This window comes from Aphis gossypii, chromosome X (genome assembly GCF_020184175.1).
Source record: "Aphis gossypii isolate Hap1 chromosome X, ASM2018417v2, whole genome shotgun sequence".
Lineage (NCBI taxonomy): Eukaryota > Metazoa > Arthropoda > Insecta > Hemiptera > Aphididae > Aphis > Aphis gossypii.
Window position 1 is genome coordinate 14,030,440 of NC_065533.1, and position 26,828 is coordinate 14,057,267.

Sequence of the window (26,828 nt, forward strand, 5' to 3'; positions counted from 1 at the left end):
CCCGATACTCGATATTCCAATATTATGCAATAGCGATTGGTCGGCCTTACTTTTATACTGGTGTCAGTAATTTAAGTTATTTATATAATAAAATTAATAAACGTTTTATAAAATATTGCTAGGTAATTTTGAAAGTACATATATCTTTATGGGAATTGTTCTTATCAAAACATAAAAACTAGCATACCGACAACAACTTCATATAAAATTAAAAATATGAAGACGTTAGTGAACAGAATTTAGTAACGATTACCTATTGTATAACCTTATAGTACCTGTATAAGCTTTTAGTACATTTATTTCGTATCCCATTTAAAGTCCAGTTGCTCCTGAAAAAAGTTTTGCTCGCCTAAAATTTTGGCACTGTTTTAAAATTGAAATGGTGCAACTGTATGTACATTATTTAAATTTTTTTCTGGCTCGTTACCTAACAGTTTCGCTTTTACATAATCGTATAACAATATAATAATGTTAAACGAACCTGTAAAATAATTATTGTTATTGTTTACCGCCTAAATACGACGGTACTCGACTTATGGCCGATAAGACGAGTGACTTTGGAAGGAACGACACGGATAATTACGTTGTTTGACATCATAACGGCGATGAACGGTTGGGCGATCGGTAGGCAGGCAGGGTAATCCCATTAAAAGTAATCCGTCGTAGGGTTTCTGTGTTTTCAAAGTTTTATCTACCGTGGAAACGACGAGCGCGCCCGTAGCAGTTTTCATGTATACATGCTACCTAAATTAGCAACGATAATTGTATTGTACACGACGGGATATTTTAAGCATTATTTATCTCGTCCGTATTAATATAATATACTGTATAATTACAGTAGACCGCTCTCTCCGCAGCGAGAACAAAAAAAAAGAACGAAGAAGAAGAGGCAAAAAAAAAACTAACGAAGGTTACTATATAGTACAATACGTTCGCTCTCTAGCTTATAAATGTATATGCGCGTGCATTAAATATATATTTATGTATACATGTATAAGTCGTGTACAAATTTAATCATTGTGACATTATACAATTAATGCGCGTTTGAGATTGGTATTAATGACGTCTAGACTTTTACGGAAATTAAACGCGAGTCAAGCAGTGTTTAAATCATACAAAAGTTTTTATTTTTTTTTTTTAATTAAACACACGTTTTTTATCTTCTTTGCTTTTTCTCCTTTTGCTATACACGCGACGAGTCTTTACGGTATACTATAGTGTATTGTCGTGTGCGTGGTTCGCTTGTTTGTATATCTTTTTAAAATACATTTTGTTCGTTAATCACACTTATTATCACTTATAGACTCCCTTGAACCCGTGATCTCATACGATCGGTGCGGTCGATTATAAAACGCCTAATTATTAAAAACGCGTTGGGTCCCGTACCCCGCGGCCAGATGGAGATTGCGATATTAATTTCGATGTTTCGTTTTGTTGCGCAGGTGCGACATCCATGACTTCGGACGATGAAGACGACGAAGAAAACGGGCCGATGCATGGCGAAAAGTTGCCGAGAAAATTGTCGAACACGTGCAGGCAATGCGCCATGGGATTCCTGAGCTTTTCCGAGCTGTCAGAACACAACAAGACGTGCGTGCTCCGCACCGGAGTCGCGAACAACGCAGCCGACAACGATTTTGACCACAGAAACGATCACGACGATACTGACGGCATAGAGGACGACGACGAAGCAGACGACGACGAGGACGTCGTCGACGACACGGACGACATGGACGACATGGACGATTATCACCGTCACGGACACCACTTCAACGCTGCCGGTCTGCAGGCGATGGCCGTGGCCGATCTGAGGAGCGGACGTCACAACAAAAACAACAATAACAATAACAACAACAATAATAACAACAATAAGGCTCACGAAGAGCAGCGCAGACAGCGACAGGACGCCGAGAACAACAACCGCCGTTATGGCGGCGGTCTTCCAGATTCCGCTGTGGTCGGCGGTGACGAAATCGTGGCCAGCGGCGGTGGCATGGCCGCCGATGACTCGTCCGCGTTGGTGCCGGTCGGTTTCCCGTTCGCCGCATACCAAGCTGCCGTCCAAGCTGCCGCCACCGCCGCGGCCGACGTGCCCGCGCTCCAACAGCCACAGCAAACGGCCGTCTCCACTCACACCAATCACGTGACGCTCGAAGCGCTCCAACACACCAAAGTGGCTGTGGCCCAGTTCGCGGCCTCCGCGATGGCTGTCAACAACGGCACCGTCAACCACCCGAACGTGCTGCAAGACTTGGCCATCGTCAACTCGTCGTTGTACACATTACAACACCAGCAGATGATGCAGATCAGCCTCATCCAACAGCTCAGCCAACAGTTGCAGATAAGCCGTAGTTGCGGTGGCGCCGGCGGTACCGGAAGTATCGACGGCACCCTGTCCGTGTCGCCTCCAATGCTGAGCGACGGAAACGACGACGTGGTCTTGTCGGCCATGGCAGCTGTTGCGGCGGCTTCGCCGAACGAACTACCCATGTCGCTGATGGCCATGTCACGGAACAGCGCCGAAATGTTGCACCAACACTTGATGCAACAGCATCAACAACAAGCCGGACGATCGCCTCCTCTTCCGTCGGCCGTCCCGCAACAGCTGTTGCCCGCAGTCACGCCGATTTCGATTCCGGTCCCCGTGCCGATGTCCGCGTCCGCTGCACAGTCCACTGGAGACTGCACCACGCAAACGCCACTGCTACAGCTCAGCCGATCTCCTTCGCCGTCCACATCGCGCTCGCCGACGCCCCCACCGGCGTCCATCATGATGCCCGAAATGCAACGCACCGGTTCGTCGCCACTGCAAGCCCTGCAAGGGTCCGCGGCACAAACAACGCTGTCGCCGCCGCAGCCACTCGCGTCCAACGCCGCCCAGACCGAGAGCGCCACTAAGCCTCCACCTCCGGCCGCCACAATCCAGTCTGCACAGACACAGCCATCTTCTTTTTCGGCGTCGACGTCGTTTTCGCTGACGCCATACACTTCGTCACCGATCGTAACGCATAATCATTCCATCCCGTCATGTTCCGTTTCCTCGGCGTTCGCGTCGTCCATCATCACCAACACGGACCCAGAACCGTCGCCCAGCGAACCCAACTCGCTGGAAAAGCTGCAGCGCCGCGCTGCAGAAGTGTTGGAAAGCGCCAGCCAAGGAATGATGGCCGGCAATCTCGTGGACGAGCTCTCGTTCAGAAAGTGCTCTGGCAGCGGTGGCAAAGGCAGCTCACTGTCACCGTATGACGGTAAATCTGCCGGTGGTGGAAGCCGAGGAGACAACTTTTACAAGCACAGGTGTCGGTATTGCGGCAAGGTATTTGGCAGCGACTCGGCTCTTCAAATACACATCAGATCGCACACGGGCGAACGTCCGTTCAAGTGCAATGTTTGCGGTAGTAGGTTCACCACCAAGGGTAACCTCAAAGTCCATTTCCAGAGACACACGTCAAAATTTCCTAACGTTAAAATGAACCCTTTGCCGGTTCCCGAACACTTGGACAGAGACTTCCCAGCGCTGATGCCACCGCACTTGAACCAGAGTCCACACCACCAGAATGGCGGCTGCAACTCACAAATGCCGACCAGTTCCACTGGCGCCGTTACACCGCGGTCTCCGCTGTCTCATTCGTTTTCCATGGCATCATCCGCCTCGTCATTCCCGACTGCTCTATCCAATCTATTCCGACCAAGTGGCAGCCATCATGGCCAGCGACAACAGCATCAATCGTCCTCAACAGACATAGCCCTTCCATCAAACATTCAAATGCAACAACAGCAGCCCGCTGAACAGTTACTAATGACAAACCAACATCAACAACATCATCACCAACAACAACTTAACATTCACCAGCATCACCACAAGCAGCAGCAGCAACACCACATGTCAAATAATCACTCGTCATCGCTACAACTATTTCAGTTCAAACGTGAACAAGAGCAACCCGAAAACTTGAGCAAACCCTTGAACGCTGGTTGCTCGTCACGTGAATCGTCTATGCTGTCTCCTGCGCAGCTTTCTGAATCCAGTATGACGCGCAACAACAAAGATGACCCTACATCATCCGAGTACATCGACGATATGGCCGTGGACATCGACTCGGCTGACGCCGATGGACGTCAGCATGACATTGACGCCAACACTGACGAATTTAGTGTTGATACCAAGTACAGTGGTGAAGAGGAACGGACCAACAGCCCCGCTATGAATGACGGGTTGCAAGACCAACCTGAAAACCTATCCAACAAAAGTAAATAATTCATAATATAATAATTATTATTTACATGTAGTTAAGATTATGCGATAAACCTACACATGCATGAATTATTATATTTAATTAAAGTTTATCAACATTCCTAGCTACACCTCGTTAAAATATGTACATAATATATTACTTGACCTAATGTAACTGTACGGGCGTAACTATTGTACTAACTATGTATTATGATTTATGCACACCGTTTTGTTACAATGGTTATATTATGAAAAGCTAATTATAAAAAAAAAATCAATGGCAATTTATTTTATTATTTATTATAAATCTGTTTTGATGATCATTACTGTAATTTACTCAATGTACAATTATACAACTACACTGCAGAAATCATACTTATTTGGAAATACATAAGCTGACTTGGAAAAACCAGCGACTTTTTATCTATTATTATTAATTATTTTCAAAATAATTTTGAGATAAGATCTCTATTGATGCTGTATATACAATTGTACTCTAAAAAAATGTTCGTATCTAAGTCTACCGCCTGATCAGCCGAGCCAAGTAACTGCAACCCTAAACGGCCTAAACACCAATTAGTTTGATTACAATTTTTGAATACATCATCGCGCTAATTTATCGATCATTATTCATTATCAAATAAAGTCTTTTAATATCATAATCTTTTGATTTCAGGTGGTAGAGTAATGATTTCCAGCCCGCCAATTATCACTTCAGACGAGTCATTTTCGCCAAGGCCGAGGTCCTCGTTATCGCGACACCGTGATTCTCGGGGCGCATCTCCCGTATCGATGTCGTTCCACAACAGCAGATACTCGCCACCTGGCGCTCTAGATTTAACACCAAAACAGTCGGCATTGACCACCACTGCTAATCATATCATGTCCGCGTATTTGCCACCGGCGTTCGCTGGGCTCATGTCAGGTTCCGCCAATTCTACTGCCGGACTTCCGGGCCACGGACCATCATTCGGACCATCCGGTAAGTGTCATAGGCCGTTTATTTGTTGAAAAATTTTTAAAATAAAAAACCCAAGACATCCGTTTCGTTCGCGTCGCTATTATTGTTTTGGCGTTGGCTTATATTTTAGAACATCATCGTGCACATCACGTGCCATTGTGTGTTGCCATTGCACGCAGTTATGAATAGACACTCTCGATCGTACACATTTTTTCTAAATTCAATTTAATTCGTGTAAAATAACTATTCTTTTCGTCCCGGAGAATAAATTGCACGCACTTTTTGGCACCGTGTCAAGCACGCTCGGATGAAAAACGCGTCGCATACATCACGCCTGAATTCCTTATGTTATATTATCATCGCATTATTGTCTGGTAAAATGCATTGACATTTAAAACGTTGAAATGTTCATCGCGTCATTAAGTTTTATATTTAGATGCATTCTGTCACTTTGTTGACTAAATCAATAGAATCTCGAGCATTTATTTTTCGCCGACTACCGCCCGAGACGAGCTCTCAGAACCATGTGCGCATTATAATAATAATAATAATAATAAATAATAATAAATTACGACGATCATAAAAATAATAATAATTTTAAATTTGAGAGCTTAGAATCTTCTTTATAATCGAATATCGTATGATATTTATAATATTATCCGAAAAACGCTATCAGAATAATAAGCATTAGGTACCTATTTTTATAATATTGGTCAACACCTTACTATTATAATAATGCTGCGCATAATAATATTTTTCTTCCTTTCGTTGGCAAATGGCGTACGATCCCGGCACGTGTGCGGAAGTGGGGGCACATCATTGTTATTATTATCATCATAATCAAGGCACATTTATAATACAATCAAGTAGCTAAAAAAGATGATTATAATATATTATTATTTATTACACCTAATCTAATATGTTATTAAATGGTATAATTAGTATCATAACAGATGTTTTAAGATTTGGTGTAAACAGTAGGTACACGTAGTATTAAAAGTAATAGTAGTAGTAGTATTCGACATGTATAAATAGAAATATTACCAGTTACCACTAACAATAATAAACTGTATAACGAGTTGAAGTTTTTATTGTACACGGTGGCGAGATGAAATGCCTACACTTCTCTACTGTGGGCCGATATATTTCAATTTTTTTTTTCGTAAACGCGAATGGTATTCCGAGATTTCATTGGAAAACCATTTTCTTTTTTTGTTCTAATTTAATTTTTTTTCGTCTCGATTAATATCCATTTCACGGTACACTCGATACACACGACGCCACATAATATTTTATCGATGATAATAACACGATGGAAATTATTCTCAACGCACCCAACTGATAAATCGTAGTATCATTCCTTTGTTTCGATCGTTCTTCCATCGGAGGTTCGTTGTATTTTATCGTTTTTGTGGAGAATAAATAAGTAATTATAAACGCCGTTGCCATTATTTATCGTGCTATTATCGTATATAAGCACCGACCACATGTGCGTCACATGTCTTTTTTTAAACACCGTAATATAATGTTACTATTATTTTCATTATGCCTTTACACGCCGAATGATGTATTATCGGTATTTACATATACATATTTTTTTTTGTTTTTAATTAAAAACATAAATTATAATTATTTTGCCGACGCGTGAAAGAATTTTGTTCGCCCGCTATTATTTCGAAATCATTGCCGTCGGGTATAAATTAACACGGATTTATACATGTTTGAGACTCCATAGCCATTAATAATTTACTGTAAAGTTTAAAGTCGATAAAAAACAAACATATTGTTGCGATTTTCATTTATACCATCTTTAAAATTTTATGAGATTATTATATACACAATATTTAAATTTGCGCTGACAGAACTTCACGTGGTTCAATAATATTATTATTGTTTTTATACTCGTGCAGCCTTGTTGAGTACATCTGTTGATAAGATACAAACTTTTAAATCTGCAGTGAATGGTTTTACGATAGTGCGAACAATATAATAGTGATAAACATAATACACCTAATTAATCAATAAACATGACATTACGCCAATAAACGTGTTTTGTAGTACCATTTTATATTTATAATTTAGTTATTAAATCCCAAAATATACGGTTACATTAGGCAGCATAATTTTTCCCGAGGATCTATGAATATAAATAATTATTATGAAATATATTTTTTACATCAGCAATAATTTTATTATTATGCTGTGGGAAATAATATCATGTCACTAACTTCGATCGAATTAATGAATTAGTTATTTATAATGTATTTAATTATAATATATCTAAATACCTAGTATAAAACTGGTCTTTTTTTTAAGCCGAGTTTTTTTTTCATTCTTATTCACTAACATTTAATCATTATAATATATTAATAAATAATAAATAATAAACAATTTAATTAAAATACGAAGAAGATATTCTGCGAATATGTATTTAAATATACTTACATAATAATATATTGTGTATTGTATATACTTATGGGTATACTCGCTGTTTATAGAACGATAAAAAATGTGATTCACTAATTTTATTTCTAAAAATTATTTCATTCCCTTAAACACTTTTTTTAATATATTATAATATAATATTACAATATATTGTTTCAAATGAATATTACTAAAAAAAAAGTATATGTCTGCGATGAAATATCGATATCAGTGTAGGTTTAGTATATTATAATAATAATATATGCATTCAGTTAGCTCACCTTGGCGTTTAAAAGCTAGTATGAGATTATTTTCAATATAGGAGATCAATACGATAAATCATACTGATTAGCACTCAAAAACCATTCTGCTGAGGCGCAACTCGGCTTACCCGAAACGGACAACATTCGTCGAAAACGGGTTTATCTGTTTTTCTATATATGTTTCGCCGTTTATTCGCAGTCAGCCGAATGCGTTCAGTAATTTACTGAGGTATTTCCCGAAAATGACATCCATAAAGTACCATCTGTGTTCAATTTGGTTGATTTAGTGGAATACGTGAAAAATTTGAAACTTTTATTGCCCCAAAAAGTGTTAACCGAAAGAAAAATAGAGTACACTTCATTGTAAAACCGCCCCCTCGCTCTGCATGAAATCTAAAATGGTATATAAAATATAAATAAACGAATGTCGTGACTTGTGTGACGCGGGTTATTTTTATACCGAAAACGAGATGAAACGAATATTTGAAACATTTGCTTGCACATAAAACAGTATTTTAGAAAAATCACATTTCAGGAAAAAAAAAATCAAAAACATTATATCGTGTCTTGGTAATGCGAGATGTTGTTGGTATTATAATATGTAAACTATTCATTCCACCAAAAGATGCGAACTTGCAATATCATCTGGTATATTAGTAATAATAATAATAATAATAATTATTATTATTATTAATATTTTGATTTGTGTTCTCCCACTCGTCACATGTGCAATGTACTTATCCGTCGTGCGTCTCCGTCCGTTGGGCCGGGTGCTTAGATTTTATTTTTATTATTATTTTTAATATTTTTGTGCCGGGGTTGTTACCTACTACCCCACGTGTATGACAAAAATTATGCAAAATAATTATTTCCGATGTGTATGTTTTAGCTGCTCGAGGAAATACCACGTGTAACATCTGTTTCAAAACGTTCGCGTGCCACTCTGCTCTCGAGATCCACTACAGAAGCCATACCAAAGAGCGACCATTCAAATGTACCGTGTGCGACCGAGGATTTTCGACAAAGGTACGATCGTCATTGAATTATGATAATTATTAATCGATAATATAGCACAAAATTTGTAAATGTTAGAACTTTAACCGTGGGCTTTTGTATGACCAGCTTCGACCGATTATGATACTATATAAGTAATCTGAATGGAGCCCACATTTTCAAACATTCTTATTGAAAAAAACATAAAAATGTAAAAAATACGTAGTGACCTACATCCCCTAAACACTGTGTCTATATATACTATCTAATGATCGACCCCAAATATTTGCTTACACAATACTTCAGATAATAATAACAATTAATAATAATTGTTTATTATTAAGTATAGGACTATTAGTATCCGAAATAAATACAAACGATACGCAATATTGCACTAAAAAAATGTCCCATACCCCGTTGTATCCTTCGTTCCACCCAAAACCCTTTTCCTATCTTGTCAAAATAAATAGTTTTTGAACAAAAAAATATTTTTAAACGATTGGTGCTACCTAATTCTAAATTGTATGGTGTTCTTTGTAAAATCGATTACGGTCTTAGGAGATGAGGTTGTTCACTGCTTGAAAAGTATTGTTTGCGTGTATACAATACTTGTAAAAAGATCGTTTTCCTGTTCGTATATAATATTATATGTATATATTATATTCCAGTGAGGACTGGAACCATTTAATTTTTTTGTTCCAACAAACGAACATTTTTTGTCAATCGACAGTTATTTGCATCTTCTCTTTCAAAAAAAAAAAAAAACCTACGGTCTATCTCTTTTTCATACAGACAACTAAAATGACAGTACGATTGTTAGAATGAACAACGATACGTATTTTATCATATATATAATATGAGATACCAAACAAGTATATTATACCATTTTAACTACTTATTGATTATTATTTCATAGTTAAAATCAATATATTTTTATATTCTAATATATATTGACATAATATAGTTCTCGTTGTATGAATAATAACCGTTTAAAATACTTTGTTATTATATTATTAGTATTATAGGTAAGTGAAGAAATTCTGTTACTTCAGTTTTTCTTTAGCTATGTTTTCAAAAAAATAATTCAGTGAAAAAATATATGGAATATAAAAAAGAATGGTCTATATATCTAATTGGATAGATTGTTTTAGTTCCGTTATTTTTGTTATAAGGAGTTCCGTTCCAAACAACAAAATGATTTAGTATATCGTATCTAAAATGTATTTTGAATATGCACCGACCACTTCTCATGTTAATACTATCATCTTTTCAACAATAATTAATAAGTGTAAATAAATGTTTAAAAAGTTGACACAACAAATTTTTAATTTTTTATGGTCGATTGGGTTTTGATCAACTGTTCTGGCTCTACTTTATAACACGATGATAGATATTAATATTAATATAATATTACGCTTGTTGGTCGGCATCTCGATACACCCAAGTGGTGGCAGTGTAAGTATACCTATACGCTTAGTTTCTGTGACAGGTAACATCGTCGCGGATTCGTGAGAGCCACGCTCTCGCACTATATTTTCTCATTTTCCCCGCTGTCGTTTTGCTGGAAGTTGAATAATGGATTAATTCCTCGATCCATCTTAAAACAAATAGTGGGAAAAAACCTGTTGCTTTTACGGGCAAAGGAACGATATTGATCTAAATAGTAAATACAAATATAATAAAAATGAAAAAAAAAATTCTACACTTTTACTTTTACATAGCTATATGTATATCATCACGGAATATAAATATACTCGAGCGTTCCAACGTCGACAGCATTGTGTGCGCTGGTTAATTTATTTAACTAGGACGTTCATATTTTATGCATATTATATGTGAATTTTGTTTTGACATTTATGTTTGTCCGGGTCTATCTGAAAGCGAATAGAATAATATTTTGAAACGTTTTTCATTTTTATCCCACGGTCCGGTGTTCGATTCCGGTGCGTGTGTTGTTATAAAACAATATTATTTGAAATAAATACATAATATTTTACATTTGAATGCTTACATATAATATAACATAATACCATATAAATTGTAAATTTATTTAAATTGTCATGAAACAGTCTCAATAACTAAACGCCTAACTTAAATCAGACATTATGGCCGTCATCATTATATAACATACAATTATATAACCATATAATATCGGTCACATAAACTACTTTAAAATTAAAAAAAAAAAAAACATATTTATATTTGTTCCAATTTTTTTCCTATAACAATACGTGTAACTACATATCACCGCTTTGCGAAATAGTCGCCAGATGTGATCCTTTATGGACATTTCAACATTATTTAAATTTCTCTTGGCGGTTTTCATCGCGATTTTTTTTTTTTTTTATAATGCATTTCTATTTATATTGTATTTTTCGAATTGTTCTCTAACGTGCACAAATAATTTAAACGTACAATACAAAACCTTATTATTACTCGTTTAAAAATAAATACATCGACGAACCGGAAAAAAAAGTCTTGCTACTCGTATTTGAAGACGAATAATATTCTCTTTAAATATTCAAATATCAAAAGTGTATAATGTATATATAAAAACAGCAAAAACAATAGACCACAACTACCGGTTATCTAATCGGAACAATTGTACAAACGATTCCATTTATTTGACGACATCGCACATAAATTTAAACGAAATGCGAATCATCATAATATTTCATTGTTTCAATACTATTTTTAGTATCTTTTCTTTTGCTCCTATAATATTACGTCATAATTCCCTAATATAATCATAAATTATTTGTAAATAATTAATTACGCAATCGTAACTAATAAATGAAAATTATGCTAGTTTGTTTTTACATAATATTGTTATGTATAGAAACTAGAATATCGAAAAAAAAATTATAGTTTTTAATCTAGTTTCGTAAAATTAGGTAATTAGTTTTGGTGAGCGCTGCAATGTAAATTATTGTGAAACTAGTACTAAAGCATAATATTATAATACTTGGCAGTAATTGCAGCGTTTGTTCATAAATTTTAATACCCTTAATTTCAGTGACTTTAGAGTAAGAGTTCATTTGAAATTATACTGTTTATATATTATACTTAAAAACTACTATTATTATTACTATATGTCGTCATGTAAATGAGTTGAGTAAAATCATAAAAATTATATCTTTTTAAATAATCTTAAATTAATTTATTTCCTTACTTAAGGTATATTTTTATAAGTCATTACGAGCATATATATGTGTAATATTTTATACATGTATAGGTACTATACACCTACTAATAACTTATAACTTTATTATTAATCTGTCCATAATTAAATCTGTCACCTTTTGTTGATTTGATTATCATCATCATATATTCGTTATCTTTTTAATATCTATTTTGTTAATAGTTTTATATTTTTTTTTAAACAAAAGTCAAGAATAATATTTTTTGAGGACGTAAATAATTTCGTTGTCCGTGTATAGGTGGTGCTACATGCAGTACATCCCTACCTCTATGGCCGTAGTTAATTTTACACATCATTCGTTTCGTTAACCTACACTAAGATATCAGTGCGCGTGTGTCTCTATATAGAACGATCGTCAATTCCATAACATGTTTTATGACGATTGAAACGACGAAAACGGTTTATAATTGAGAGCTGAGATCGCTAAAATCATCGTTGTCTGTGTACAACACCGAATCGAAAACGTTTCTACACAAATCCGTCACATACATCCGTCATTTTTCAAATCACACATTATACGTCTTATATAGCATATTACTATTATTATCTGTTTCACGATTCATCGCGTTTTTTTTTGTTTTTTTCATTCGCAGAAGAAAACGCCGTACAGTAAAATTCAACGGCAGTGACGTGGATTAATTTCCACAGTCATTTATGTTTCGTGGTGCAATTTGTTTTGTTTTTTTTTCTTTCTATTCTATACGGTTTCTCATGTAAAATAATGTTGCTCTTTTTTATTACTAATTTTCTCTTTGTTTTTTCTTCACTCGGATACCTATATTTTTTTAATATGTTTCGCTGGGATGCTCATTTAGTTGTAACGTACTCTGCGAACTGCAGAGGTGTACCACTTCCATTTTTACTGTGGTGTGTATGTGTGTGCATGTGTACCTTTGTATTATTATTATATTTGTTTTCGAAATTATTTCCACTTGATATTGTCGACGGCAAAGTGACGGTTTTTAGTCAACTTATTATACATCATCATACACGGAAATGGAATTTTTTTTTTAATTGAAAACAATAAAATGTGTGACGGTTTGTATGCGTGATTGGATTTTTTGGCCGGATTCACGCTGTTTACCTTTGACCGTATTTTTTTTATGTATATACATATTTTCACGTGTGTATGTTATTTTATGATATTATATGTTTTCCATATTCATATCCCGCGACGACAATTATATTGTTACGATCTATGGCTGTGTGTTGTATTTGGTGAGAAATTAATTTTAATCTCGTGACTTTCGCCGCCGTATTCAATCACAAATCTCACTTGATAATATAGTAGAAATTGACCAAATAAGTTTATCAAAACTATTTTCATTTTAAATAAATGCTTAGCCAAAACAATAAAATGTACCTATTACATCATAATAGTATAGAAGGTATAAGTATGAAATATAATTTAGATACAAGAAACCGAGTTTAAAAAAAAAAACAGTGATATGTAGTGTATTGTAAGAAAATACTCGTAATACATTTAACCTAGGGAGGTATAAATAAAAAATAAAAATCAGAAATTACAATTATCAATATTAATTGGTGATAATTTAAATTTTAAATTATGCATAATTAGGTTAAATAAACTATTGCTACAGTAATAATTCTGCAGTTCGATTTTTGTTTATTAGTATAAATGAAAATTATTGACCATAGGAATTATTTTAAAGGAAATACATTCATCCATCACATCATTATTTATACAACGACAACAGTAAAAGAGAATTTTAAAGCGTTTTAAGGGATCAAATATAGGCATAGTTCATGAACAAAAAAAAAACTTTAAACAATACATTTTCATAATATTTCTTCGTGCATTATTCATAGTATTCATCTCTTAACCATTTTCGCAAATATCATATGCCACGAGAAAATTATAGCGATGCGTCTAGCTAATAGTCGTATTATACATCCATTTTCGTAAACCGAAACCACATGACATCTGAGGTGCCTCTCGAAGTGAGTACGTACGAATGGAGTTGCGCACTCGACCGAAAGTACGTTTAAGACGACTTATATGTAGTTCGTAATACATAAACGAGAGCGATAAAACTATTCGTTGCCGATGGAGCTGTCGAGAAGTCCTCAAGTTTTCGGCAAACATTTTTGTGGGCTATTATCATTCTACACTTCTGGTTTTGAAATTACATATGTGTTATACATATTATTTATGCGCAATATTATAAAACTAATAATCAAATCAACTCGCCGTGCTAGCATACCACACAATCAACGTGTCGCTGAGCATGTATATCAGATGGCATACCCTATAAAACGTTAGGCAAAACAATTTTCATAACCACCGAGGATGTCGTCAAGTTTTTCGTAACTTAACATCACATTACCTAACGACAACAATTATCAATTTTTAATATTATTATTCGAACCCATCTTCCTTAGACGTTAACTGTCGGTGATGGTTATATTAGATCGGTAAACGCGTGAGGCTCGAATCTCGTTGAATATGAGCTTATGGCCGTGATAGGGGAGATGTGTTTACGAGACGACTCTATTATTATTATTACAAATATTCTTGTTAGATCGCGTGTAAGTGTTTGTCATGAAAATACACTCCCTTCAATGTGGGGTTTTATACGTTAATATTATTAATTATATTTGAAGGTGTGAAAATTGATTTTTTCGAATCCGGTATGCGTCACCACACCGTGTAATAAAGTGTATTATATCGTCATATCATAAAGTATATTGTGCATAGGGACGTGTGACCGTATGGGACCAGACGAACGTTACCATGTTTTTGATGTTTTATTTTAGTATAGGTACCTAATATTATAGTAGGTGTATTTATATTTTTTTCGTTACTGTTGAAACACATGGTTTGCTCTGCTCCGTCACGTATGATACCCCACCTCTGTATTATCTATCACTTCGTCTCCCCATACAACCCTTAACACCTCTCCCATCAATACTACGACAAAATTATTGAGATATCATTATTATAATATAAATATCAACGTTATGGCACAACAGACTTTCAGTATGTATTCTGCATGTGTTGCAGGGTAATATGAAACAGCACATGCTAACGCATAAGACTCGTGACATGTCGTCGACGGGCGCCGGTGGAGGCAGCTCGTCGAACAACATGTTCGACGGCAACAATTCGACTAGCTGCGGTCACGACGACACGAGCAACGCGAGCTCCGAAAGCCGGGACGCGGCCCAGCATCATTTGCATCACCAACAGCACCAGATGCACCAGATGCATCATCAGCAGCAGATCATGCTTTTGAGCGTAGCGGCACAAAACGCCGCAGCCGCCGCGGCTGTGGCAGCGGTCACGGGATCATCGTCATCAGGAACAGCTACCAGCGGAGTCGGATCTCGATCTCTGCCACCACCGCCGCCACCGCCGCCGCCACCACCGCCGGTTGTATTGCAACAGCCTACAAATGGTTTGATGCCCGCGGTGTCCAGTAGCGCGACTACGATATCGGCAAACGCTTCCACGTGCACCGGGCCTTCGTTGACCAGTACCGCGGTCCAGTCGGTGGCCGACTTGTCCCCGCCACCGGTGCAACAGCGCGCCGCATCTGCTCAGACGCCCCCGTCACAACCACCGTCGACCAAATCCTCAATCCAGCCAGTAGTTACACTGTCCGTGCCTACCGTCGGCCAACAGCATCAACAGTACAATGCCCCAGGCTCCGGTTCCAGAAAACCGCCACCCGCGACCGAGGGCGGTATGTCGTCTTCCTCGTCATCATCACCGAAACGCCCATTGGCAGATCCTGAAGCTGGCCTGCCGTCGGCCAAGAGACAAGCAAGTAAGTTATAGTAGTATTAGTAGTAATTAAATATAGTATCATCACCATCATCAAACTTTAAAATTTATTGTTCTATTCTTGGTACCCGCAAAGATTAAGATGTTACTGATTATTCGACACCACCTAGGGGTGGAGAAATAAATAATTGCTACAAATTATTCAATCTGAATTTCAAAATTCAATTGATTTTTAAATCAATAAAATCGTATTTGTTTTGACTTTTACATAGTTCTTTATTTTTTATCATATTACTCATTATATTATTGTTATTGAATCAATATTGTAATATTTAAAATTAATTAAAGAAAAATCATCTATAAAAATATAAACCAATCTAGACAAATAATCAAAAGTCAAAATTATAATTAATATCAATAGTTTAGAACTTTTTTAATTCATTTAAATAAAATGATGACTGTGTATCTATAACTGATATCAAAACTATATAGAGGTACAAAAAAAATGACTAAAATTATTTTACTTATTCTTTTGAAGGTTCACCCAAACATTTGTGTCAGGTGTGCAACAAGAACTTTTCTTCGTCCTCCGCACTACAAATTCACATGAGGACTCACACTGGTGATAAGCCATTTCGTTGCACGGTGTGCATGAAAGCTTTCACGACCAAAGGCAATCTCAAGGTAAGCTAATTCAGAGGCTTTTTACTTTAGTATATCAACAGAGATTTATTTTATATAGGTACAGTAGATTGTTCATAAAACTGAAATTAGTTCAAAAACTCAAAAATGTATAACATAAAAAAAAGTTTTTATTTTGCACATGGAACCATCCAATTGAAAAAAATTGTTAAGGCTATTGAAAGCGAATTATTTTTAAGGGGTCGTATTTAGGCAATATTTGACCTCCTTCGTAAGTGATTCCTGTAACTGATTTTCTGTTACGTTACTGATTTCCAAGAATCTTAGCCGTAGTCTATAATATAAATACATAAATCGTTCGGGGAACTCACGCACACTAATCATCAGTCACAATACACAGTTACCCATAACTTACGGAGAATATCGAATATTGCCTAAGTACGACCCCTTAAAAATGGTTAGTTGTCAATAGCCTTAAATTACTACATAAATAAAACTAAGTATAGCATAGTGAATAAAATTACTATTTTGAGATGGAAGGCGTACAAAACATTAAAGTTTAAATGGTTATACTGTTTATTACTTTCGATAAACACTAATTCATAGATCCAACGAAACTCGATTATATTAGTAATTTTTAAATAGTAAATGTGTATTTTCTAACGTTGTGATAAAATAAAAATTGCCCACATAAATCGAATCGAGTGCCTATATTGTGTGGTTTTTTTACATGAGTTAAATACATTTATATTAGGATCAGACCATTTTGCCCATACCAACCGGTCCCCACATTAGGCGAAATCCACATTATTAAAAATGTGTGTAAATGTGTGTTTGTGTGTTAGTGTTATTAATATCACTGATCGTTTTGATAATGTACAGGTGCACATGGGAACACACATGTGGACAAATGGAACATCCAGGAGAGGGCGAAGAATGTCGCTTGAACTTCCGCCTTTGCAAATCGCCAACAATGTAAAAGAAACTGACTTCCTCCAACGTAGACCAGAAATCTATTATCATCCATTTCTTCCCAGTCCTTTTTTAAATGGAATTCACCAACAAAAGGTGATAACAAATTCCGTTTATGATGTATTTTTTTTTTATTTATCGGTTTTTTTATAATACATGATCATACAATGATGAACATGTTTCACTCCGGATCAGTGTTTGAAGCGTGTGATAATTATATGAACACAAAATTTTCACTATAAATCAGAAGTTTATCTGTGTCATAGTTTCGTTTTTTTCTGATATCGTAATTAGTTCTAACTTTAGAGGACGTTGTATCCGCATGTGTTGTCTCCGTCTTACACTCGTTCAACATAGACAATTTTCGTTCATTAGTTTCAAAAGTATGCTGTTAGTTTTGATATTAAAGCGAATTGACCTATTATACAATTTAAAAGAAAAATTACTATCTAGGACCCCACGTAGGAATTTATTGATATTATTATTTTTAAGTATAAATTATGATCATTTTAAAATGTAGAGTTTTAAAATGGTCATAACTTATTTAAAAATAATAATATCAATAAAAGGCTACGTTTGGCCCTGAATAATAATCTTACCTTTAAATTATATAATACCTAAGTCAATTCACTCTAATATTAAAACTAATAGCATACTTTTGAAACTGGTAAACAAAAATTGTCGATGTTGAACGTGTGTAAGACGGAGACAACACATATGGGTGCGACGTTCTCTTAATAAGGTTTTGAAAAAAAATTTTTTTATGTTTTTTCAAAATTATATTAAAAAAATATTGAGTTGTTTTTAAAAAATAAGTAATAAAAAAAACGAATTTTCAGAACCTTATTTAGGGTTAAAACCCTATTATTATATTAAGGTAGAACTAATTAAGATAAAAAAACGACGCTATGACACAGATAAAATTCTGATCTATATACTGTATAAATTTGGTGTTCGTACTATTACCAAACTCTTCAAACACTGATCTCGCGTGAAACGTGTTTTCAATAAAATATTTCGGGTGTGGATCCTCTTAATATTATAAGTATTTTAATATTATTATGGGAAATATATTTACTAAGAACTAGACTTGTGTCGTTAGATATATTTTCGTCTCTGAAATGACGTATATGGAAAATAATCGCTACTTGTTAAATTATTTGGTAGTGATACATTCTTGTTCTCAATAACAACTGTGATTTGTGCCATTTATTGACACAGATTTGTGTTCTAATTTCTGTTTATTTTCGTTGCGTTTTGTCTTATTATCATTTTTGTTTCAATCCGATCCGGGAATATTAATAAGATTCAAGCAATACAAATATAATAATATTTATAATAAAATGTTAATGAAACAATTATTTTATATTTCATTTTAATTATTTAATTATTTAATAATATTTAACAGTTTTATTAAATTATTGATTATGTTTTTGCCTTTCAGATCAATGAGATATCTGTAATCCAGAACGTTAACAGCAACGTCAACAATCGCATTCTCAGTGGATTTGGTAATTTCGGAGGTGGTGGTACGTTTCCTGGCGATATGATGAAACAGGAGCAAAGCATCGCCGCCGACAAACAGAACAACGTCATGTCTTCGTCTTCGTCTCCGCCGTCCCATCACATGAGGACACCGCCGCTTTGGGACTTGCACTATGATCGGCAGACAGCCGTCAACCATAAGTCCGCCGATGACCATCAGCTCAACAACTGCGAACACCAATCGCCACAATCGTCACCGATAGCGCACACAAACCACATTTCTCAGAACCGCACTGAGGGTTTGGCTACATAACATTTACTCGAGTATTTGCGTTTTCATCGATGATAAAACTCAAATCGTTCATTATTATTATTAATAATTATCATTGTGATTATCATCATTATTTTTACTATTATCATTATTCTTATTATTATTATGTTATTATTATTTTACTAGTAGTGTATCGTACTATAATCTTTTTGTTTTCAATGACTTGACGTCAATACGTCATGATAATGTTATAAATATAAGACGCTATTGAGCGACACGAAACAAAATTATCGCAGAACTGCTGTCTGTTGGTCCCCATGACTTTGTGAAACGTTATAGGTTCCTACTCTAAACAGAAATAAAACTAAAGTATTGAAAAACATATTGTCAGAATGAGTTTTTTTACATGTTAAAAACGCTGAAATTAATGTCTACAAAATATTTAATTTTTAATTTTTTAAATTTTTTTTTATTGTATTAGAATTGATTTTAAAAAATATTTTGTAAACACCATATTTTTCTTGCAAAACATAAAAAAAAAAAAAACGTTTCTGACAGTATTTAAAAAAAATAAATAAATATTTTTCTTTTATTACTGTTAGAGCAAATTCCAATACAAAAATGTATCGATCAAAAACTCGACATAGTAGCTTTTGGTCGATACATTTTTGTTCTAACCACGACAGAATAATGAAATCTTGTTCAAAAATTTGCTCGGCGTCCACATTAACTATAATATTATAATACAAGGATATTTTACTCGATTTTCATCTAATTAAATTGTTCATCATTATTTTCCGATACACATGGTATATCCGTGACTAAAATGATTCTTATAAATTATAATACTATACACTACGATGAAGTCGACCTAGACACTGGTCAATAACTAGTTTTGATAAACATGTCTTTAAAACTATTGAATAAGTCGTGTATAAGATATTTTGACAGTTAATAATGAATAATTATTATTGAAAACAATAACACAAAGTTTCATCTAATTACATTATTATATGTACCTATGTATTTATTTACCATTATCTATTAATTTTTTATTTTTAACGATCAAATTATTTGAATGTCTTATTGTTTTATGTTTGTATCATCGTTTATTATTCATGTGTTAGTATCATTGTTTATTATTAGTATATCCTATGTATTATTTAGTGATTATAGTTATCATTTTTGTGCTTTCCTTTTGAAAGAACCATTTGTCCCTATTATTATTATTATTTTTTTTTTATTATTGGTAGGTACTATTTATAATTATTTACTTATCTTTATTGGAGTAATAATTTATTACTGAATACCTTTTATTACTACCAATAATGATTTTTTTTTTTTTTTGACATCATAATGCAATACATACTATTGTAATGTTTTTTTTTTTTTTTTTTCATTTAAATGTGTATTGATTATGATGTCTTTTTTTTTTTTTAAACCTTTACTGATTATAAGTGATTGACCTATTAATAAAATAAATAGTGTAGATTAGGTAATTATTAGCAACAAACAATAATACTATGTTAATTTTAATTAATTTATTAATATTAATACTATAACTAGAATTGTGTGTTTTACTATTAATATTTATTTATTATGTTTTAAAAAGTATTATTGTATGGAAAATGTATCATGCATATCTCTGGGTATATCAAAATACCAAATCATGGTGCAGTTTTTGCTAGATTTTAAGCATTACTATTATAATTTTAACTATGATTGCCAGTTGGTTCATTTGTTTGACTGGCATCAGATTAATAATCTGTTAAAATAAATGCTTTTAAATATAATATTTGAGTTAAGTTATGTACATCCTTAAAACTATGATACGATTCACAATAACCTCGTGTATAAAACAAAACAAACAGATATGTTTATTTATACTAATTATACATACTCGTAATATGTCGTTATAAAATGAAACACAATAATTATTATACCTTTTAAAAAAAAAAAAAAAATCTTCAGTGAATTATAGAACAAATAATTAACGAAATCTAATTTTGAAAGATAACTTTTCATTTTAAATCATATAATATGTACAAACTTAAATTTAAAGATTGATTTAAAGAAAAAATTTCAAAAAAAAAAAAAAGAAAAAAAGTAGAAAATCGTATTTTAGTGCAATTATTATTAGGTATGATAATATTGGTAAATGGATCGAAATATTATAAACATTGTATATGACTTGCCTATACGTTCAAATTTGTGCGACTGTACTGATAAGAGTATGCTATTATTGCCCCCATCGTGTGTACATATTACGAGTGTTTGTCTGTATATGCTCTATATTAATTATATACACACATTTACTACATATTATTAATACATTGATGAATGTTCCTAAAATTTACTAGTCCGAAAATAAAATTGTAATTTTTACGACTTGTATAAAATAATCGTGATTTATTGTACTATATATATATAGGTATATAATATATACATATACATATATGTATAAATGAATGTATTATCGAATGTAAATGTGTGAACCTATATTTATATCTATATATTGTTCATTGTATATGTATAATATGCACATGTATCGTATATGAATACATAAATATAAATTATATACGTATGATATATACACGATAATATTAGGACTTAAGGTATAGAATTATTTTTAAAAATGTCCACAATCACTAGCAATGAAAATAACTATACGGCACTAGGAAAATTGAACTTATTATCAATCGTTGTCTTGGAAATTTCTACTTAGCAATCGAATCACTGTTTACTGTCATAATATTATATTATATTATAAACATTATTATTATAGCCTATTATTGTACAATTTTTGTGTGGAACATTAAACGTAAATTACATTTATTTCGATTAAAAAAAAAAAAAAAAAAATTAAAAAAACAATTGATAATATTCAATTTAAACATCGGTTTAATATAATATAGTATTCACTTATTTAATTATACAATTTAAGTTAAGAAAAACAAATATTATAATATTATGCAAAGCTATTATACACTTCTATATTATCATTTTTATTTATTGTAAATATCTATGTTTAACGTATATAGCATTTAACTGTTATCGTTTAAGATGATTTCTTTTAATATTAAACCCTGCATTACACAAAATATTTGTACATAATTTATTAAAATATTTATAAATTATATACGTGAAACTTTAATTATTCATTCGAGTTTCATTGTGATAATTAAAATCGCACTCCTAAATGTGGCAAGGGTGTATGAATAATATTATATTATTATTATATCATTATTTTTTTTTTTTTTTTTTTTTAGTTAACTAGATACTTAATTTTTATGTTTGTGATTTACAGTTTAATTGTATATCATTAATTGTAAATAGGATATATTACGTAATAATGGTTTAAAAATTTATTTAATTCATACATAATATAATAATAATATGTATATTATATTTTCAATTATTTGCATATTACATGTATCCAACTTGATTTGATTAGTTAATCATATATGTATGTATATTTACCATGATATAATATATAGTAAACAAATTACGAGTTTACTAGAAATTTTTAGTACATAAGATTTTATTGTTTCGACATGTAAACATAATTTCCTTGACATAATTATATTTGTGCAAAAATAAAGACAATTATCATGAAATTATTGATTTGTGTTTTTTACCATCATCTGTTTTGTGTATGGTATTATTAATTATACTATATAGTGGCGTAGGTACTGGCGTATCCGCGAGAAATGAGATTTTGAGGAGGAAGAGTCAAACGACGTTCCTCTAGTATCTCTTGTCAAATTTTTGATATTAAAAACAACTAGGTAGCTATGGTCCCAGAGGGTCAGAAAAATTGTAAAAAAATAGAGTAAATATAATAAAAAAAAATTTAAGCAATGGTATTGTAACAATTATTATACATCATTATTTATATTTTATAAACATAATAATATGCACAATAGGTAAATATTATATATATATATCGTAACCAAACATGTAAAATATAATATTATAATGCTGATTATACATTAAGCCCCTCCTGCGAGGTCACATGTTTAATATTATTGTAAAACTACGGCTTAACACTAATATGTAAGAGACAGGCAGTTCTCCGCGATTAACATCACGCGCACACGAACTCAGAGACTGCCCCACAACTTGTATACCTACGTTGTTAGTAGGTAAGAATAAACTTTATGTATTAATAAGTATTTGGATCAATCCACATTTATTTGTATCCTAAGTACCATTTATGCTCCCGAGTTACGGTTAAATTATATTTATAAGAAACTAACTTCTTCCCTAAATATCCTATAGGTATTTAACTGGTCATCCCCGACCACGTTACAGTATTTTAGTAGGTATTAATTTATTATACCTTATATTTTTTACCAATAAAAATGACCTAATTGTTAGCATTTTTTTACAAGATTATTTTACAAGTTATATTTAGAATTAAGTAGGTAAATAAAGTATATAAATTTATTATAAAAAGGAGTAATCACTAATAATTAATAAATTGTACAATCGATAAAGGCCTATTGTCAGAAAAGTGTACTTTTTGAAAGTTTTTAGGATGATGCAAAAATCCTTATTAGATATAGGTATTGTTTCAATTTTGAATGTTACGAATTTAAAATTTTATGAAAGATACTGAATATATTAATATGAGAACATTGTTGGTTTGTCTATGTTTTAAAAACATTTTGAAAAAAATGTTATCTTTTCTGTTGGGTAGGTCCAATTCTCATTTTTTTTTTATGAATAAATGTACTATATTATTTTTAGTATAAAACTCTATTTTAAATTAACTAAGTTGTGGAATGTATGCATACTTATGTTAAAATGTGACCATTATTTGATACACAAATAAGCTGACTTATAATCTATAGCTCTTGTATCAAAAATAGAAAACCAGATTATATTTATTTTATTTAGTATAAAAACTATACTTTTAACTTATAACAAACTAATCTAGTCGTTGAATCCACTTATAGGATATGATTTTATGACACATTGTTTTTTTTATAAAATTGGATTTGTTTGGTTTTTGCGATAATCCTTTCAATTATTATTATTTTACCAACATATTTTATGATTACTATTATGATATAAATTATAATGTGATTACCTACTACGATAAAAGTAAATACTGTTATCCTAAGACCTAAGGTTAAGATTATTGTTCGTTGCTTGTATTATATTTTTAAATTTAGTCGATAAGACGTTCAAACTTGGTATTGTATACTATAAAATACTTAGTAGGTCTGGAAGTATTGTATACTGTAAATTAAATATCGATCTCAATTAAATTGGTTAAAAATGCCGAGGGACATTTTAATGAATAAAATATATCTAATCCTGAAGTTGTGGTGGATAGAAGATAATATTAGGATAAATTATTATTATTATTATTCTATTATGTCAAAACTTAACAACACAGTATAATCGTCTTTGTGTTCTTTCAATCGTTTTTCAAGCTTATGCGATGGAGGAACACCAAACCATATTTGAGAATATGACGTATAGGTAAGTATAGAATAGGTATAGAGCCTAAAGAAATGCTACTACGTGTTCGAAGTCACGATTGAAATCCATTTATAATAGGCAAAAAAAAATTATATTAAAGATCACTATAATTTAATATTAATATACAAGTATTAGTTTATTATAATAGTGGTAGGTATACTTACATACAATGTTAAAAAATATCTAAAATAATGTCACAAATTTTGAAGTTTTTGAAGTTAAAATTCTTACGTAATTCAATCAAATATTCAGATAAAAGGGTTTGGTCGTTATAATTTAAGTATAATTAGTTACTATCTTTTTTATATACAGTTCCTACACACAGTTTATAAAGAATTAACATATCAATTTATTTGTTCAATTTATAACGATCGATTAATAAATGAGAAAATAATTGGCTAGAATCGATATAATTTTTGGATTTTAAATAAAATAAAAGCCAATATTGAATTAGATTTGGTTATAAATTTATTATTATGAAGAATGATCTATAGATAATATGTGTATATAATGATTATATAGCACGTCATTCTAATTATAAAATAAGGCAAGTCGTAACAAAATTATTGTACCGGAATGTGTATAGGTATTTAGAAAGATTTATAGTTTTGATATGAATAAATATATTAATAAAAATGCATCATTTATAATGATAGTAATCTAGCTTTAGATATTTTTTAACTTTATTTAAATAAATAAAATATTTGGTAGAATTGATCAAATTGGAAATAATTAGATTAAATAATAAATTCATAAGATCTAACTCCTGTTAACCGCTATTTTTGATCGTTAATTTTAGTATTTGATTATGGTTTATTATGTTGTATTGTATTATTTCGATATTTACTTCAGGTCGTAGCATATTTTGGAAAAGAAGACTTAACTAATTTATCTTTTTTTTTTTTTTTATCATTTTTATTAGGTATATTTTCTTGAAATTTAATTCTGAAATAGAAATTGATTCATAGAATTATTTTTATTAATTATATTAGATTATTTTGAAATTATACAATACCTATTTGATTGCTATTATCTCAGAATTTTAATATTATTCTCGTTGAAGTTTTTATTTATATTAGTTATTTGTATTCATGATATATTGTTCGTGCACGAACAATTATGTGCTGCCCTCTAGGAGTAGATCCGGCACCTACGCTCCGTCCGACCGTCTGGTCGGGCGCTCCTATCATAAAATGCCCTAATCATTATTATTCTATTAAAATATAAAATTTTTTAGTAAGTTATTAATATTAAGATGGCTGAAGTAGTCGAGTTGTTTTTAGTCTTTTATATAACTTATTAAATAATAAATTGTTATAGCAAGAGAACAACACGCACAATAGTGTTGCATTTGTTGTGTTTTAGTCATTTACATAGTAATTGTTGTTTATGAATATGTTTCAATCGGTTTTATCAACAAAGAGTTGTGTCGGTGAATTATATTATTACCTAAAAATGTTAAGACCAATTTCATGTGGTGAATATATTATTATGTCTTGATGTTGTAGTGTAAAATATTATTATGATATTTTTGTACTGTTGACGGTTCCAAATTTTATAGGCAAAATTATCATTGTGCAACTGGCCAGTTCCTGCACTCTCTGGGGTACCGTGAGTCTTATTATATTATTATTGAATTACTTAAATTACTATGCTCAGTGGAATCGCCGAACTATAAAGTCCGGTGAAAAAAAGTCCGACGAAAAAGTACTAAAATATGCGCTTGTATTATATATGACCCGATAAACTTAAAAATATGCACTAAAAATGAAAAAAGCACTTAAAAAGTCATTAAAAAAGGATTTATTTCATATAATTATAAAAAACATCATAATTTATTTATGATTATCAGGTAATTAATAAAAAAAATAATAAAAATAAAATCTTTACGAAGTAATATAATTACATGGTTTTCGATTTATTAAGTAGGTATAGAGTGTTTACTACACTAGAAACAAATTTTTGTAATTAATCGTTCAACATTAAATTAATAAACAAATAATATTATCCGTCAATCGTTAAAAATCGTTAGGTAAATATGCAAAAACCTCTGAAATATATATAAACCCTAAAACATGCAAAAATATGCAAAATAAAATTTCATATTTGAATTCTCCGTATTATAAAATATATTTGTATA

At 32.2% G+C, this 26,828-nt stretch overlaps 1 protein-coding gene across 3 annotated transcripts in view; it reads left to right on the forward strand.

The window, feature by feature from the left end:
- The window catches only part of LOC114120545 (homeotic protein spalt-major-like), an 80,634-nt gene extending 59,646 nt beyond the window's left edge, over positions 1-20,988 (forward strand). The window contains exons 2-8 of one of the 3 annotated variants that reach the window (XM_027982482.2): positions 1,443-4,250; positions 4,911-5,216; positions 8,772-8,908; positions 15,103-15,868; positions 16,364-16,509; positions 17,350-17,535; positions 18,884-20,988. In XM_027982482.2, the coding sequence (XP_027838283.2) occupies positions 1,443-4,250; positions 4,911-5,216; positions 8,772-8,908; positions 15,103-15,868; positions 16,364-16,509; positions 17,350-17,535; positions 18,884-19,237 (4,703 nt within the window). In that variant the 3' untranslated portion in view covers positions 19,238-20,988. The remainder of the gene's footprint in view (positions 1-1,442; positions 4,251-4,910; positions 5,217-8,771; positions 8,909-15,102; positions 15,869-16,363; positions 16,510-17,349; positions 17,536-18,883) is intronic. The other 2 variants (XM_027982483.2, XM_027982484.2) reach the window with 2 other exon arrangements.
- Positions 20,989-26,828: the final 5,840 nt, after the last annotated feature.